We start from the raw sequence: 18,751 nt of genomic DNA, 5'->3' as shown, positions 1-18,751 counted from the left end.
AGGCTTCAACAAAGGCAGGACTGCCCTTGCTCCCTGCCTTCTCAGCTTTTAAAGTCAATTCCTGTAGGACTCAGTGTTTTGCAGCTAACATTTTCATGAAGAAGATATATACTGGTCAAGAGAGTCACATGTTATTTCCTAGTGTTGTCAGCAATATAATAAGCCACAAAGATGGGGAAATAAAAAAACAATCGCCCAGCCAAACCAGAGATGAGTGAAGGATCTTTCAACACAGGGTACAGCGTCAACATCTGCAAGGAATTGCAGCTTGAGCATATGAAATAAGACGGGGTGAAGTCCAAAGATAAGTCTGATTTTTTTTTTTTTTTTTTAAGAATAAATAAACCTGAAAGCTTTGTGTTCAGGTCCAGGAGCATGAGCTAAGGAAAGGGGTGCAGGCTGAAACGCTGGCCTGGGGGAGGCCTGTTGGACTAACTCCTCTGCATGGGTCACCAAAGGGAGGGTTTTGGATCTGATGGTTGAAGGCAGAGTACCAAACACCTCTCTTCTCAGTTCTAGATTCAGGCTGATCATGGACCTTGATGTTTTGGCTTGCTGGCTTTTTTTCTTTATGATAATGAAAAGGCTAATAAATCTAAGCATACTAGACGGGAGTGCTCGAAGTTACTTGTGTTGGGCTCACTTAGCCCTGTTGAAGCATCGCCGTCCAGCCATAGGACAGCCAGGCAAGCAGACGCGTGGATATGTGGCAGCAGCATTCTGAGTCGACCGCCTAAACCAGGAGTGAGTTCAATCCCCGCCCCTGTTGCCCAGGAGCCGTGTCTCTCATTTGCCCCACCGCTGGCCATCACACACGCTGGCCGTGGCCTCTCGGTGCTGGGATGTGCGCACTCGACCTCGCTGACTCCAGGTGACTGGGCAGAGCTCTTCTGCACAGCCTTTCACAGAGTGCTTTTATTTTGAAATGTTAAAATGACCAAGACAGTTCCACAGTTTTCATTTGCCCAGAAACAAGGTGACCGTGGCTGTGTAGCCACACCCTCTGAGATACATTCTTCTCAACTTTTTGGAAAAGATTTTTCTTTTCTCTCTCTCTCTCTCTTTTTTTTTTTTTTTTTTTTTTTTTTTTTTTTTTTTTTTTGACAGGCAGAGTGGATAGTAAGAGAGAAAGGTCTTCCTTTACCATTGGTTCACCCTCCAGTGGCCACTACGACCAGCACACCGCGCTGATCCGAAGCCGGGAGCCAGGTGCTTCTCCTGGTCTCCCATGCAGGTTCAGGGCCCAAGCACTTGGGCCATCCTCCACTGCCTTCCCGGGCCACAGCAGAGAGCTGGACTGGAAGAGGAGCAACTGGGACAGAATCTGGCGCCCCAACCAGGACTAGAACCCGGTGTGCCGGCACCGCAGGCGGAGGGTTAGCCTATTGAGCTGCGGCGCCAGCCCTGGAAAAGATTTTTCAGTTGTCCTTTCGGAAGTGTTTGTGAATAAGGAAATGTAGTGGAAATTGTGAGCTCTCCCACAGTGCCCATTCTTATCTTTTTATATCGTTAGCAGCCTACTCAAAAGACTACATTTCCCAGGCTTCCTTGCAGCTAGCTATAACCATGTGACTGAGTTCTGGCCAATGGGGTGTGACCAGAAGTGCTTCATGCAACTTCCTGGTCATGCCTTTAAGGGAAGAAGTAGTTCCTTGTCTCCTAGGCACTGGAGAGCCGGCCTGTTGGCGCTGAACTGCTTCTGCACACACCGTTGAGTAATAGATGAAAATGCTCTCTTTAAGCCACTGATGGTCAGGGGCTTCATTACGACAGCAAAGCCTATGTTGCTGCAATCTCAAGAGTGGGCAAGAAGTGTGGTTATGAAGAAGAGATGTTTGAGACAGTCTTGAGAGAACATAATGGCCAGTACTCACCCACAAATGCCCGTAAAGTGTTGTGACTTCTAAGGCGGACTCTTTGGCACACTCTTCTTTGATAACCGGGCTGGGCGAGGGCCGCGTCCCTTTGCTCAGGTACAACCCCCTTCCCGCCCTGTGCTCTGTGCGTCCTGCCACTCTGCACCTTAGAGTCCCACTGCGCTGTGCCCCTGCCTGAGACCCCCATCCCTCCTGGGGATAACCAGGCCCCTTTGCTGTAGGGCAGCCGAGGGGCGGGCTGAACCTCATGGGAGGAAGTTGTCTTAGTCTACCCCACTGCTATAGCAGAATGCCCGAGACTGGGTCGTTTGTAAAGAACAAAAACTTATTTCTCGCAGGGCTGGAGGCTGGAGGCTGGAGGTTGGAGGTTTAAGATCAAGGCACAGGTAGCTTTGGTTTGTGGCAAACGGGCATTCTGTTTCAGAGGGGACACTTCTTCCTGCGGCCTCACGTAGCAGAAGAGGCAGACGGCTCCACTGCACCTCTTTTAGGCACGGTCCTGACTTAGTCACCCACCCGGGACGCCCACCTCTCAATTCTGCCGCCCTGACAGTTAAGAGACGGATTAGAGGTAGGGGAGAGGGACATATCTGCACCATCGGAGAGACTGTGGCTGTGCCTGCAGGTCCCCAACAGGCCTGGGAGAGAGCCCACCAGCGCTGTCTGTCAAAGGAGGACCTGTGGTGCCAACGAAGGCCCAACCCTACTTTGTCATTTTCAGTGAACTGAACACAGACTGCAGGAGCTGTCATTTAAATGGATGAAGTTCAAGGTGTGGGCTTTTAGTTTAGTGGTTAAGACACAGTTTAAAGCCTGCATCCCACATCAGAATACCCGAGTTTGAGTCCTGGCCCTGCTGCCAACTCCAGCCTCTTGCCAGTGCAGGCCCTGGAAAGCAGTGGTGATGGCTCAACTGATGGGGTTTTTGCCACCTTCATGGGAGACCTCAATTGAGTTTCTGGCTCCCAGCTTCCACGTTGGCACAGCTCCAGCCATTGCGAGCCTCTGGGGAGTAAATCAGCAGATGGGAGCCCGCTTTGTCTGCCTCTGTCTCTCTTCCTCTAAAGTAAATACAGATACGATGAGGAAGTCAAGTTATACATGGAGGATCCACGCCCAGTCTGAAAGATTCTTTATACCCTAGTCCACCACCTGTTCCCCTTGCCTCGCCATCAGCTGTGTCTCAACCACACGAATCCTACTTGTCCCGGGGACACTAGCAGCAGAGCTTGGCTCCAATTTGATGTACAGCTTGGCTCTGGATTTTAAAAGGACCACCTCTTGGGTGTGTCCTGCACTGGGAAAGATTAAAATATCACCCTGGTCAGTGCACTGAAGCCGATTCACGTAATCGGGAAACAAAATGCCATCTGTTGAAAGGTTGTCTTGATTATTTGACAGTGGTGCTTGGAGATCCTTGGGTATCATGTGGCCTTTGCTGGCGGCCTCATTCACTGAGCAGTGAGGCTCAGAGCCTAGCAAACAGAGCTCCTCAGTTACATAGGTGCTGTTGCCTCCTGCAGCGTCTGGTGTGGGCAAGGTTTGCCTCAGCCTCTCTCTCCTGTGCTCCCTGGAACTGTGAATATGCTGTCACCTGCAGGCATGACTGTCCCAGTCCCCCATCCTGCCCAGACCTGTGATACCTGCAAAGATGTGTTCGTCTGAAGGTGCTGTTGTGTGCTTGCTTGCTGTTTGTACACCTGCCTTGGGTTATCTCAGTGCCTGGATCTACCTGGACATTCTAGCAGCCTGGCAGGCAGGAGAAGCCCAACTGTTGCCAGCAGGCTGTTAGCGAGTGCCTCTGAAATCCAGGACGCTGGCTTCCCTTTTGATAAGCAAGCTTGCAGTTCTTCAAGTTCAAATTTATTACAATAGCTATGACTAGAGAAATTTTACCACCTTGAAACTTACGTGGAATTATTCAATTTCAGTCACATTCTATTAATAATATTCTGGGTTTTTAGGATCTTAAGGATATAGAATTTGAAAATAGATTTTTTTATATATGGGCTAAATTGTCCTGACTTTAAAAATTACACAGCAGGGGCCAGTGCCGTGGCGTGGTGGGTGAAGCCGCCACCTGCAACCCCAGAATCCCATGTGGGTGCTGGTTCAAGTCTGAGCTGCTCTACTTCTGATGCTTCAACCTGGTCCAATGGCCATTTGGAGAGTGAACCATTGGATGGAAGAGCCAGTCTCTCTCACTCTCTCCCACTCTCTCACTCAATCTGACTTTCAAATGAATAACCCTGTATCGTAAAAGTCACGTGGGAGAGCTATTCTGGTTATGCTTTTGGTGAGCTATCAAATTCCTTCAAGGGCACATGCCAGCAGTTGTATCATGGGATTCATTCTGGTTGTGTTTTGTTTTAAAGCTGATCTGTTATGATAAGAAGAACTATGGAAGCCTAGTACTAGCTGTTAGCTAAATGAGCCAGAGAGTAAAGCAGGAAGCCCCAGTGCCACTGTGATGAAGTTTGTCCACTCTCTCTACAGCACCATGCAGGATGACATTTTCATCCTCCATGAGCAAGAGTATGACAGTTTGCTCGAATCCGTCTTCAAAACTGAATTCTTAAGCCTCTTAGCAAAGCGATACGAAGAAAAGACTCAGAAGCAACTACCTCTGAAATTCAGCAACACGTAAGTCGGAACCTGGGGCTCTCGCTGCTGAGCAGAGCAGAAAGGGGCCTTGAGCTCACCCCAGAGATTCAGGCCGAGAGGAGGGGAGGTGGGGGACAGGGTGGGGTGGCGTGTGGGGTTTGACTGGCTCCCACCCCTGGGTGCCTCAGTTTCCCCCCAGGGATATAGTAGCAGCTGCAGAAGACAGACTGGGTGGTTGTGAACCAGTAACTTCAGAGAGTGGTGCGTTTCCTGATTTAGATGAAGACCAGCAAAGCAAGGCAGGGAAAGGCTTTATGAATCACCACGAAGAGGCTTTTATTTAGCCGAGCAGAAGGTGCAGTCAGGCAGGGAGCGGGTGAGATGACGGAGCAGGGGCGTCTGGAGTCTGGGGGCCGGGGGCGGCTGCCGCCTGGGTCTCCGCTCCCTGACAACATGGGCAAATGGACCAGCTACAGGCATCCTGTTGAATTTCTACTCTCCTGTTCGCTGTGTGTGAGTTATTTAGCCTTTCCTGTTAAATCTCCCCATCTATGAAATGGAAATACAATCTGCTTCTTCCTGCTGAGAAGAATGAGGCCGAGACCAAGCCTCAGTGCCTCGATGAGGGAGGTGTCTAATAGCTACTGAAAATGGTTTTTCTTTGTTGCAACATGAGAAAACACAAGCTTAAATAGAATATGGGTTGCATAATGGAGGCCTAGAGGTGCAAGGGAAACTTTCAAACTGGCTGCGGAGTTGGGAACAATGAGAACGCTTCCCTTTTGCTTGGATCTTGGCGGCTCATGCTTTTGTCCCCTCCTTGGGTGTGGGGAGTGGTGGTAATGATGTGATCACAGTTAAATCGTGGTCACGTTCTGCCAAGGTGCCCTGAGGCACCTCGTGCCTGGCATCTCTCGGTCTCCCACAAGGTCCAGTGAAAAGCACAGTGACACGGCACAGCAGGTGTGGCCTGGAAATTGTCCCTTCTGACAGTTGCTTCTGAGTCCATCTGACAAAGTGACGCTGGCCAGTGAGCAGGGCGTCTCCCTGGCCAGCCGGGTTCTCACAGGTGCTGCTCCCCGAGGCATCTGCTTCTGGTGCAGTGGTCACCTGGCGGCTGCGCCACACCTGTGACTGCTGTGCCCACCCCCAGGGCCCTGCACCTGGTCCCCACTGGCCAGGTTTACCGCATGGTGTGGCGCACCTTGCCTGCAGCTGAACGCCCTGCTGGGGTCCGTGAGCACCGTTGTTCTGATCGGGTTGTTAATTCCAACACATGCCCTTGCTGCAGGCTTGAACTGAAGTTGAAAAAGGAGAACTGGGGTCCCTGGAGTGCTGGGGGCTCTCGGCAGGTGCAGTTCCACCAAGGCTTCGGTGACCTGGCCATCCTCAAGCCCAGTAACAAAGTGCTACAGGTCAGCATCGGACCCGGGCTGCCCAAGAACTCCCGTAAGTGTCCCAGGGCCCTGCCGGCGGCAGTGCTGCTCCACACCCCGCTCTTGTGACCAAATGCTGACAGTACATGCCCAGCTCTGGGAGGCTGCCTCAGGATAGCTGCTGCTTCCGGGAGGGGGCGTTCCAGGTCCGAGAAATATTGAGGGAAACGGGCAGCTGACGACTTTATGAATAGCGTGCCTGGCATTACAAACTTACATTTATAATGCACAGAACAGCATCATCACATGGGCTGTGGATTCGTATGCCCTACAGATAGCCCATCAATGAAGAGGATGCCACATATAAAACAGGCTTTGATCAAACCCCATCTGCAGAGCTATGCATTGGTGTGCTCTCGGATATGTTGTGCAGTGCCGATTACTATTGTCATATCTGTATGTGTATGGACCCACTCGGGAAGCGTTGGTGTGTGTATATTGATCGGCACTTAATCGGATAGCACATTTCAGTGACGTTTTTGAAGATGCTTTTAAATCAAAGGTGGGGGTTAGAGGGAAACAAGTAGGGTCCCAGGAAAAGGCAACATTATTGCCAGCAGACCTGCAGCAGCAGAGGGAGAGAAGGGTTGAGCTAAGGATGCAGACAGGAGGCCGGCACACTCAGTACCCAGCCCCTCTGTCCTTGGCATTCCTGTCTCCTGCCTTGCGCCTCCCATTGGCCACACCCAGCTGGCATGCAGAGGCCTAGCCATCCACGGGGCTCAGACCGCAGGGCAGAGTGGGGCACACTAAGGTGCATGGGGTGTTCAGTAGGCCCAAAGCAGAACATGGACTCACAGGGTAGTTGATTACACCCTCCTGGGTGGGGAGGGGTGGTCTCAGTACCACAGGGAGCCCTGTGCCTGGTGCTGGGCCTCACAGCCGGCTCACCCAGCATCCCCTCCCAGGACCGCAGGGCTGTTCCCTTGCTTGATGCCGTATGTGCTCGGTCACTTCTCACCTTCCTGTGTTCTTCAGTTCTTCTGTTTGCAAGAAATTCCCTCTGCATCCCTCTTGCAGCTGCTTATCCTGCCCTCCTTCATGGCCCACTTGAGACCTTTTTACTGTTCTCAGATATGTCTCCTGGCCCTGCCGTCCCAGCCCTAACTCCAGCCCGCAGGGGTGTTGCCTGGTTCCTGCACGTCTGTGGGGAGCATGCAGATCTGCTCCCCCTTCGTGGCCTCTGTGCCCGGTGGGCAAACTGTACACACGAGCTCGTGTGTGAAGGGCTCCATTCACAGGCAGGTGTGCAGTCAGTGCGGGATTGTGCTGGGTGCCAGTGTCCGCTGTACAGAGCCCAGGTGCTGAGCTAACACTGGGCACTTCTGTGTGTGCAGTGTCTACGGTCGCTCTGTCTTTGAAAAGCCGCCATCTCCAGTAATGCAGAACTGTGCCTCTGTGGACACGTGCTCCCGCCTCTCCCACCCCGGGGCTCCCTGCACTGTACTTCCATGGACTATCCCGTCCCCTCTGTACCCGTCCCCTTCCCTAAAGTTTTCCATGGGAACCCTAAGTCGCGCTGACTTTCACTTTGTCTTGCTTGTTTATTTCAGGTCCTACCAGAAGGAACACCATCCAAAACAGAGGTTATTCCAGTGGGACTCAGAACGCCAACTACCCCATGAGAGCTGCCCCGCTTCCCCCAGGTGAGCCACCTGAGCACCGTGACTGACGCCACTAAATCTGGACCCGGGCGTTGTCCATTATGAATGGGAAGAAGCCCATTAGCACGGAAATGCAGCCACGGACCGATGCAGCGCCAGGTGTCCTACCGACACGCTGGCCCTACTCGTGACCCCCAAACTTAGGAGAAGTGACGGTGAGACTGAGCCGTCACTGCGCTAACGGTCTGGGTTTCATCACCCGTCTGTATGACTCCCTTAGGAAGACCGTCCTGCATCCGTATCCACAAAAGGAACCCTTCTTCCGTGACAACTGAATGCTGTCAGTTTTAGGATGTGGGATGCTGCCTTCATGGAAATGGAGTCGGTTGGGTCTAACCCCACCCCCACTAGCCAGCTCCAGACAGATCCCTCTGCGGTATTTTTCAACTAGTTAACAGCTTAAAGAGTGGGCAGAAAAATTTATTCTTAGTTAGAATCCGGAAGATCTGTTCTCAAGTCAAGGCTGGTGTTGTGGCGCAGTGGGTTAAGCCACAGCTTGCAATGCCAGAATCCTGTCTCGAGTGCCAGTGGGAGTCCTGGCTGTTCTGCTTCCAATGCATCTTCCTTCTAATGTGCTTGCAAAGGCAGTGGATAATGGTCCAAGTGCTTGGCCCCTGCCACCGATGTGGGAGACGTGGACGGAGCTCCTGGCTCCAGTCTGGCCGAAACCTCCTGGCTGTTGTAGCTTTTTAGGGGAGTGAACCAGTGGATAGAAGATTCTCTCTCCCTCTCTCCCTCTCTCCCTCTCTCCCTCTCTCCCTCTCTCCCTCTCTCCCTCTCTCCCTCTCTCCCTCTCTCCCTCTCTCCCTCTCTCCCTCTCTCCCTCTCTCCCTCTCTCCCTCTCTCCCTCTCTCCCTTTCTCCCTTTCTCTCTTTCTTTGTTGTTCTGCCTTTCAAATAAATTAGTAAATCCCTAAAAGAATTTTAAAATTGTTGCAAGAGGGGTTTGGGGGGCCTCTATATTTTCATATTTCTCATTCTTCTGAAAATAAAAAGATAACTTGCAGATCAGTAAACAACAAGCCAGAATAAATTGAAGATTTTGTGTCCCTCCACATCTGTTTCATGTTTCAAGAGCACTTTGGAGATTGACATGTTTTCCCATCATTCCACAAAATTCAATTCACAAAAAGCTGTTCCCAGAGTGGTGGCTGTTTAGTCAATTTAGGGTTCCAGGTCCAAGAGGGCGGTTTTGGGGAGCTCCCGTCTCAGATCATCCCTGCGTACACCTGTGTCCAGGACAGGCAGTGAAAGCATCTCTTGTGTCTCCCGCCCCGGAAGCCTCCTGGCCATGCTCACGTAGAAGCCAGTGCCCAGGCCGGCGCAGCGGCTCACTAGGCTAATCCTCCGCCTAGTGGTGCCAGCACACCGGGTTCTAGTCCCGGTCGGGGCGCCGGATTCTATCCCAGTTGCTCTTCTTCCAGGCCAGCTCTCTGCTGTGGCCAGGGAGTGCAGTGGAGGATGCACAAGTCCTTGGGCCCTGCACCCCATGGGAGACCAGGAGAAGTACCTGGCTCCTGCCATTGGATCAGCACGATGCGCCGGCCGCAGCGAACCAGCCATGGTGGCCATTGGAGGGTGAACCAACGGCAAAAAGGAAGACCTTTCTCTCTGTCTCTCTCTCTCTCACTGTCCACTCTGCCTGTCAAAAAAAAAAAAAAAAAAAAAGAAGAAGAAGAAAGCCAGCGCCCAGCGGTGGGAACTCACTCTCGTCTCTGCAGCCTCCCTCCTGGCTCGGCCCAGCTCGCTCTCCTCCTTGCTTCCTCGATCTTTGAAGAAAATCCAAGTACAAAGGAAGCCGCAGGAAGCAGTTGCAGTATCGCATTACTTCTCTGCTCTGGCCAGGGCTCCCTGGAAAGCTCATTTCCCGCAGTCAGGTGGGCCAGAGTAGCTTCAGGCCAAACCAGGCCACCGAGTGACCTGGAGCGCGGCTCCCAGTCTCTTGAAGTGACAGTTTCTTCATGAATAAAATGAAGCCATAGGACCTGAATTCGTTGGATTAGCGCTTCTCAGACTATCAATAGGGAAGGGCCAAGATTTTGTTTTGTTTTCTGAGTTTTTGAAAACATTTCCAGTTCATCACAAAACCATACTTTTGTAAAATACAATAGAAATAGAAGACTGGAATTTCACAGACATACAAAGTATAAGCCAAAAATTCTTATTAGAGTCAATAGACATAAAATATAGCTGTCAAACTGCCATGAATGTTTCTAAATGCTAGCTCCTTTTTTAATATTCTTTTTAAGATTTAGTTATTTGAAAGGCACAGAGAGAGACAAAGAGGTCTCCCATCCACTGTTTCACTCCCCAAATGGCTTTGACAGTCGGGTCTGGGCCTGGACAAACCAGGAGCTTCTTCTGAGTCTCCGATATGGGTGGCAGGGGACCGAGTACTTGGGCCATCTTATGCCTTCCCAGGTGTATTAGCAAGGAATTGGATTGGAAGTAGAGCAGTGGAACTCGAACTGGCACTGTGGTATGGGATTCGAGCATTGCAGATGGTGACCCGCTGCACTACAGCGCTGGCCCCATCGATGCTGACTCTTGATTTCTCAATGCACCGTGGACCAGTGGGTCTGGAGCAGCTTGGGGAGCAACCCCTCTGCCGGCCCTGGGTTGGGCATCCCTGCCCAGGCACGCTCCTCTGGCATGCCCCTCTCCTTGGCAGCAAGTGGGATTGCACTGCCCCATCCCTCCCCAGACGCTGGGGAAAGCCCATGCAGACCTCACTGGGACGAGATGAAGGGAGAGGCCATTTTCCCCCAACCCCGATGCCTAGTTCTGACCTGGCCTGGGGGCCCTGTAGGAGGAAATGTGGGGTGGAGAACTAGATGAAGAGCTGGCCTCTTGAGAGCTCCACCTGCAGAAAACTATGGGCCATGGTAGGAGCTCCACAGGTGATTACTAGGGAGGGCAAAGCCCACTGCTACAATAATAAGGACACAGAGATACAGAGAAATTGCATGTCAAGGCTGGAAATGACCAGGTAGGCTCTGGACCAATCTCTTGGTTTGTTTTGTTTTGTTTTTTGTTTTTTGTTTTTTTTTTTTTTTCAAGACTTACTTTTTATTTCCATGAGAGGCAAAGTTACATGCGGAGAGAGGGAGAGGCAGAAAGAGGTCTTCATCTGCTGGGTCACTCCCCAAATGGCCACAGCAGCCAGAGCTGGGCCGATCTGAAGCCGGGAGCATCTTCTGGGTTTCCCACGAGTGTGCCGGGCCCAAACACTTGGACTATCTCTGCTGCTTTCCCAGATGCATTAGCAGAGAGCTGGATCCGAACCGGAGCAGCCGGGACTCGAACTGGCGCCCATATGGGATGCTGGTGCCATAGGCAGATGCTTAACCTGTGCTGCAGCGCTGGCCCCCTCCTTGTTCTTTAATGAACAAAGCTGGCACTGCAAGAGCACCAGTCTTGCTCAAGAGCAGTGCAGCGAGCAGAGGCAGAGCCAGGACTGAATGAACCCCTAATTCCTTCTGTTGGCTAAAGGTCGTGCCTTGGTTGGAAGTGGGCCTCGGGGAGTCTTGCTCTTGTCTACTCTGCCCGGATCTATCAGCAGGAGAAGAGAGAAGGGCTCCTTCATAGCCTGGGAAGACGATGCCCTCTTTATCAAGACCCGTGGTTTGGAGCCCATGACCAGGACCCATTACCTTTCGGCTGATGCAATCTGGACTGCAAGTGCTCTTTGAGAGAATTTGCTCATCTGGACTGATCCAGCCGGGTGGCCACATTTCCTTGCCTGTGTGGAGTGCTCCCTCCACCTCACCCAGCAGGCTCCTGCCAAGGACACCAGGACTGACCCCTTGGAGATGGATGTCGAGCTGTTTAAACAGCTGCCTGCCAGCTCTGCTGAGTCATAACCTCGCATTCTGTCTTAGACCCAAGTGTGTGCCTGCCAGCTCGCCACAGGCTTACCTTTCCTGGAATTCCTGAACATCTGGGGACTCTTGTCAAATTCAGCGAGCGTGTGCTGAGGGCCTACTGTGTTGCAGCCACTTCCTGGGCAGCTGACAGTGTATTAACCGGATCACTGTACACCTTTAAGATAGGCCGTTTTATTTGTCAGTGATACCTCAGTAAAGCTGGGGGGGGGGGGGGTGACGGGAGAGGACAATGTGAGTGCTCCAGTCCTCCAATGCTATTAGCAGAAATGGGTCCAGAGAAGTTAAATAACTCTTGCCTGGAACTCTTAGATTGCAGAAATTTGGAGAACTTTTCGCAAGGGATCAGAAATTTTCAGCTTTATTTTCTTCTGTCGTCTTCTCTCTAGGATACCACCAGAATGGAGTCCTCAAAAATCAGTTTGTGCCACAGCCCCACGTCCCAGGAAACCAGAGGTCCAACCAGAGAAGCCTGTACACTTCTATGGCTCGGCCACCCTTGCCACGGCAGCAGTCCTCTGGCTCGGACAGAGTGTCCCAGACGCCAGAGAGCCTGGATTTCCTCAAGGTCCCGGACCAGGGGGCTGCAGGGTAAGAGTCGCACGTGCTGTGGCTGAGGCTGGCAAGCTCCGTCTCCATCAGTCACACCAAGGGCTCAGGGAGTCTTTGAGCTCATAATGCATGATTCTAAATTTCCATTTTCCACCCACATGCTGTAATCCAGGACCCCAGGCTGGGGGGCCATGCTGGCCTTTCTAAAGGTTGCTAGCACACAACTCATGTCATTGTCCAGAGAAAGCTTACCTTGGAGACATCAGAAGAGGGGTCCCTTAGCAGCCCTAAGATTTGGTTGCTCTGGGCCTTTTATGCTCTGTCACGTTTCGGTCATGATGAGGTATTTTGATTCGGGTCTGAGCCTGCAGATGCATGAATACAGCAGCTCCAGGAGTCTGCAGCATTGAGAGTAGCATGGCAACCTTCTACGAGATGTGGCTGTTTAGGAATATAGATCCTCATGGCAGAGTTGGGGAAGGGACTCAGGCCCTGCAGCCTAAGTGAGGGTTCCTGAAACTCTACAGACTGATAGAGCTGGCAGTGTGAAGTGTGGATGAGACCCCACTGTGGAGTCGTGAAGGTGGAACTAGGGCCAACTCCCATACCAGGGAGGAGACCCTGCCAGGAAGTGTATTTGGGAACCAGGAAAGGAACATTCTAGCAGCCCAGGGATGCACTGCCCAGGATGGAAGGGGTGCCTGTTGCTGCATGTATTCGGCACAGGGCGGATGGAAAGCACCAGCAGAAACGTTGTGATGCGGTCAAATTCCAGGTGAGGGATGGGAATTCTTCCCAGCAGTTACTGCTGCACATCTGCCAGAGGCTTCCTGCTTACCTTGGGAGAACTTCAGTTTCCGGGGCGCGTCCCTGATGCAGCACCATCCAGCTTACCTGGAGGTTGGGAGGACTAGAGATGCAGACATAAAATGCCCAGCATGGTCCTTGGCGTGTGGGAGGCCACTCAGTTATTGGTGCCTTGGTGGTGACGGGGATGATGACGATGGTGGTGGTGGTGGTGATGCAACCATTATCTCTTGGTGGCTGAATTAGTGATTCTCAATAGGGGAGCCGTTCGGTCTACTGAGCTCAGCCCACTCTCCTACCTCTTCCCTACCTCAGGCCCACTTCCATTTTTCCATTCTTTCCATGTCTCTGGGACCATGAGGAAGCCCCAGAGGAGGATCAGAGAGCTGCGTGCAAAGCAGGCCCGTGCTGAGCAACAGCAGAGTCTTCCTCCGCGGAGCAGCCCTCCTGCCACCGCCGTGCCCCGTGGTCGGCGTGGTTCCTGCCTCGGCAGCACCCTTCACTGGGCATCTCTCTCTCTCCTCCTCTTTCTCCTCCCACACTTGTATACATAGCTGTGTCCCACCCGTCTTGCTGGCCATGGATTACCTGACTGTCCTGACATAGAAGCAGTAGTTCTCCAACTCCGCTGTGTACCACAGTCACGTGGCATGCTTGCTGGCCCGCTTCCAGAATTTCTGACTCAGTAGGTCTGGGCCTTAAAAATGTATTTTTTTTTTTAAGATTTATTTTCTTTATTTCAAAGACAGAGTTAAGGAGGGAGGTAGAGACAGGTCTTCCATCCGCTGGTTCACTCCCCAGATGGCTGCAATGGCCAGAGCTGCGCCAATCCGAAGCCAGGAGCTTCTTTCAGGTCTCCCATGCAGGTGCAGGGGCCGAAGCACTTGGGCCATCTTCTGCTTCCCCAGGCCATAGCAGAGAGCTGGTTTGGAAGAGGAGGAGCTGGGACTTGAACCGGCGCCCATATGGGATGCTGGCGCTTCAGGTCAGGGCTTCAACCTGCTGCACCACAGTGCCGGCCCCTAAAAATGTATGTTTCTACCAAACTCCTGGGTGTGGCTGATGGCTGCTGCTGCCGGGAACACATTGTGAAAGCCACTGGTCTAAAGGTACCTGTTTGACAAGGCCAGGGATAGGTCCCTGTAAAGGTGGACTGGAAGGGTGCTGTTAAGCTGGTGGGATTTTCACCCTGTAACCCAGAGCCACATTATTCAGATGTACAAACAGCATCGCGGTAACCACACAGTTCTTCTCAGTCCCAGTTTGATGTCCCAAGGTAGGCGGAGGATTCAAAGTAATCGACAAAATGCACCCAATCTCTTAGCTCTGTCTGCTAGCTTCCTACTCGCTTTGGTCTTGGCAAGCACAGCCATCGTTCCAGCCCGCTTTGCAAGTTACAGACTTGCACATCAGCCAGCTAGGAGCATCTGTCAGCCAAAAGCAGGCAACTTAGGAACATTGTGTCTTAACCGAAGCTGCTCCCTTCCAGCCTGCAGCTGTGTGGTTCCCTGTTTGAGTCATCTCACTCCCTTTGCTGCCTTCGGATTTGCACCATGCTATCTTGGAGTCCGGCTGTAGGAGGCTGAAAGGAGAGGACAGGTTTGCCATCTAGCAGGCACTAAGATTTTCCTGTCTATTGTTAATCAGGCACATCAAGTCCAGCATGTACAGGAATCCTAGCCAGCCTCCTCTTCAGACAGTCAGCAAATCTGTGCAACGTGCTTTAAGAAATGAAGGCCTTTGGGGCAGGCATTGGGCATAACAAGTTTTTTTAAAAAGATTTATTTATTTGAAAGTCAGAGTTAGAGGAGAGGCAGAGAGGGAGAGGGAGAGGGAGAGGGAGGGAGAAGCCTTCCATCCGATGGTTCACTCCCCAGTTGGTTGCAACGGCTGGAGCTGCGCCAATCTGAAGCCGGGAGCCAGGAGCTTCTTCCGGGTCTCCCACGTGGGTGCAGGGGCCCAAGGACTTGGGCCATCTTCCACTGCTTTCTGAGGCCATAGCAGAGAGCTGGATGGAAGTGGAACAGCCGGGAGTAGAACTGGCGCCCATATGGGATGCCGGCGCTTCAGGCCAGGGCGTTAACCTGCTGCACCACAGCGCCAGCCCCTGGCATAACAGTTAAGCCGCTGCTTGAGATGCATGCATCCCATATCAGAGTGCCTGGGTTCGAGTCCCAGCTCCACTCCTAAATCCAGCTTCCTGCTAATGCACATCCTGAGAGGTGATGGCTCAAGTACTTGGGTCCCTGCCATCCACATGAGACCCGGATTGACAGCCAGCTGCCAAGCTTCAGCCTGGCCCAGCTCTGGCAGTTGCAGGCATTTGGGGAGTAAGCCTGAACATGTGAGATCTCTCTGTCACTCTGCCTTTCAATTAAATGTAATTAATTAAAAAATTATCTGGTCAAAGAACTGAGCTCTTACTTAGTGTTTACATCCTAAAAGCTATTAAAGTGAAGATTAAAAGTTTATAAAATAGACAGAGACCTTTGGATGGCATTTTGGGAGCCTCCTGATTACTTCACATTTCCTCCCCTTTGCCAAGAAAATGTGAATTGTGTGTATTCCACAGAAAGCTGCTGGAGCATGCGGGGAATTTTGGAATCTCAAGTTTGTACCTTTTCCACAGACAAGATTCCTATATACACTATAGTTCTAAGCAGTGAACTTGAATCAGTCTAAAAAGAAAAAATAAGATTTCCATGGTCCCTTCTTTCTCCTTGGGCTTTCACACCCTGGGTTTAGTTTCCCTATCTCCCTCCCATCCCTCAATGCACTTTTTCTTTACAGATATAATTAGCTTGAGCAATTATTTCTTTTGGATCATGTAAAATAGATAAAATCAAGTGGTATAATTAGCACCTCCAGTTAATTCAGGAAAGTCTTCACCAATTGGTTATTTTTGGAGAGAGCATGCAGCCTTCACTAAGCTAATTACCATTCCAGCTGGATTCTTCACCTTGCATTGCAATGTTTGTGCTCTTGGTAGCTTAGTAAGATCATCATTATCATTCTCCAAGAAACACTAGGAGATGTGCAGAGGGAATCCTTAGCTAGCTGCTTTTGAAAAGCCTGATCCAGGGGCAGGCATGGTAGACAGCGGCTTCAGCTGCTACCTGGGAAGCGTGCATCCCACGTTGTAGTGCCTGTTCAATTCCTGGCTCCTCCACTTAAGATCTGGCTTCCTGCTAGTGCATCCTGGGAGGCGGTAGATGATGGCTAAAGTGCTTAGGTCCCTGCTGCTCATGTGAGAGACCCAGATTGCATTCCAGGCTCTTGGTTTTGGACTAACCAAACCCTGTGGGCATTTGGGGTATAAACCAATGGATAGAAGATCTCTCTGTTGCTCAGTATTTCAAGTAGATGAAAATAAACACATCAAACAAACAAAACACCCCAACATTTATAAATCAAAAAAGGAAAGCCTGAGTCAAGTTGAAGATCTTTTCTGATTCCCAAAGAAAGAACAGGCCAGGCAAGAATCAGATTAATCAGTTCATGCCTCCTCCTGTGCCACTCCGGGGCAATCTGGAATTGAAATGTACTTGATCTGCCTGCAGCCCCTTCGTGGGAGCATTAAAACCCAGACTGGAAATGTCTGTTGCCTTTTTTAATCCTCTGGTCCACTTCACGGAAGGACAACTTGAGGAAATTTCAGGATACTCCAGAGATTAATCCAACAGAAAAAATACTGCAAGCGTTTCATGGCAAGGCTCCTGGCCGTGCCACAAAGGAGGGGTTGATAGAAAAACGTAAAGCTGCCCGAGAGTCTCTTGTCAAGACTCTCCTAATGGAGTCATATTTTCAAGGCGCTTAAAATTTCCAGCCAGTGTCCAATAGCAATATTTCTCAACCCGTAATCTACAGGAGCAGCAGCCATATCCTGGCCGGGCAGACACGGAGCCTAGGAATTCCTGGCGTCCACTCCCACATTTCCAGTAATGTTTATAGATTCAGCCTTTTGGAACAGAGCATATTTTTAAAGGCCAATGAAATAAAATGCCATTATTTTCCTTCTTGGAATTCCAAGACGTAAATTTCACATCTGCAGAACAAAGAGGTGATATTTGAAAGCTGCTTCGTCTCTTTGGCGAGGACCAGGGGCACCCACCCAGGAGGTGTGGGGAGGACGGGGCACCCACCCAGGAGGTGTGGGGAGGACCGGGGCACCCACCCAGGAGGTGTGGGGAGGACCGGGGCACCCACCCAGGAGGTGTGGGGAGGACCGGGGCACCCACCCAGGAGGTGTGGGGAGGACCGGGGCACCCACCCAGGAGGTGTGGGGAGGACCGGGGCACCCACCCAGGAGGTGTGGGGAGGACCGGGGCACCCACCCAGGAGGTGTGGGAGCAGCAGAGAAGTTCGCAAAAGGTGGCTTGGAAACCTGGAGAGCGTGGAGTTCGCAGTCTCAAGAATGGGGTGTGGGTCCCAGGTCATTTGCTCCTTCCTTTTTGTGTTTCATTCATTCATGTTTACCGAGCCAGGTGCCTGCCTTGTGCTGCCTCCTGCTTGTCAAGGTATCCCTCTGTGCCCTCCCCTGTATAAGAGGGTTAATAATAACATAATGTAAAAACTCATTCCTTAGGGTTTTCTTGAGGATTAAATAAGGTTATTGCATGTTTGCTATGAAAGCACAAAACGATTTGAAAATTCTTTTGTTTGTTTTTTTTTCTTAAAGATTTATTTATTTGAAATTCAGAATTACACAGAGAGAAGGAGAAGCAGAGAGAGAGAGAGGTCTTCCATCCATTGGTTCATTCCCCCTGATGGCCACAACAGCCAGATCCACACAAGGAGCCTCTTCCGGGTCTCCCATGCGGGTGCAGGGGCCCAAGGACTTGGGCCATCTTCCACTGCTTTCCCAGGCCACAGCAGAGAGCTGGATCGGAAGTGGAGCAGCTGGGTCTCGAACCGGTGCCCGTATGGGATGCCAGCGCTTCAGGCCAGGCCGTTAACCCGCTGCACCACAGCGCCGGCCTCTGTATGTGTTTCATTACTGCTGTTCATCTGCTTCGGTGGCCTGTCCTAGGCCTGGCTTTATTCTCGAGAACTTAAAAATCTCTGGGCTCCACGAAGGTCTTCAGCCCAGTATGGGCTTCACTGAGGAGAAAGAGCCAAGACAAAAGAGAAGTAGACAGGGAGACACCTTGTCCCCAGCACACATGCAGACATGATATCTGTGCCTTCTCCGTGGGCACAGAGCAGCACAGCAGAGAATGGTGCAGTAATGGTAGCAATAGTCACCACATGTCTGAGCTTCATTTGACCTATTTATTTATTTACTTGAAAGTCAGAGTTACACAGGGAGAGGAGAGGCAGAGAGAGAGAGAGAGGTCTTCTATCTGCTGGTTCATTCCCCAGTCGGAGCTGTGCCGATCCGGAGCCAGGAGTTTCTTCTGGGTCTCCCACGTGGGCGCAGGGGCCCAAAGACTTGGGCCATCTTCCACTGCTTTCCCAGGCCACGGCAGAGAATTGGATGGGAAGAGGAGCAGCCAGGACTCAAACCGGCACCCATATGGGATGCCGGCGCTTCAGGCTAGGACGTTAACCCATTGTGCCGCAGTGCCGATCCCCCCAACCTATTTTTAAGATTTTATTTATTTGAAAGGCACAGTTAGATCTTCCATCCACTGGTTCATTCCCCCAAATGGCTGCAGCAGGAGGGATTGGGCCAGGCCAAAGCCAGGAGTCAGGAGCTTCTTCTGGGTCTCCCACATGGGTAGCAGGGGCCCAAGCACTTGGGCCATCCTTTGCGGCCTTTCCCAGGCCACTACCAGGGATTGGAGGGGAAACAGGCAGGACTTGGCACCCACATGGGATGCCAGCGTTACAGGCTGCAGCTTTACCTGCTGTGCCACATGTGGACCCCTGGAAAAATTTGAATAAAAGTTACAAACTCCTTCTCACTATTCCACAATCTCTTTCTAA

General features: G+C 51.5%; 1 protein-coding gene across 1 annotated transcript in view; it reads left to right on the top strand.

Moving 5' to 3' along the window:
- MYO1E (myosin IE) overlaps nucleotides 1–18,751 on the top strand; it is a 226,062-nt gene that overhangs the window by 193,763 nt on the left and 13,548 nt on the right. Inside the window, exons 23-26 of the mRNA XM_008268949.4 lie at nucleotides 4,374–4,520; nucleotides 5,773–5,930; nucleotides 7,471–7,563; nucleotides 11,854–12,055. Of these exons, the coding sequence (XP_008267171.2) occupies nucleotides 4,374–4,520; nucleotides 5,773–5,930; nucleotides 7,471–7,563; nucleotides 11,854–12,055 (600 nt within the window). The remainder of the gene's footprint in view (nucleotides 1–4,373; nucleotides 4,521–5,772; nucleotides 5,931–7,470; nucleotides 7,564–11,853; nucleotides 12,056–18,751) is intronic.

The sequence above is a fragment of the Oryctolagus cuniculus genome, chromosome 12, assembly GCF_964237555.1.
Source record: "Oryctolagus cuniculus chromosome 12, mOryCun1.1, whole genome shotgun sequence".
Classification (NCBI taxonomy): Eukaryota; Metazoa; Chordata; class Mammalia; order Lagomorpha; family Leporidae; genus Oryctolagus; species Oryctolagus cuniculus.
The sequence above is the reverse complement of the archived record's forward strand: the minus strand, read 5'-3'. Positions and strand labels throughout refer to the sequence as shown.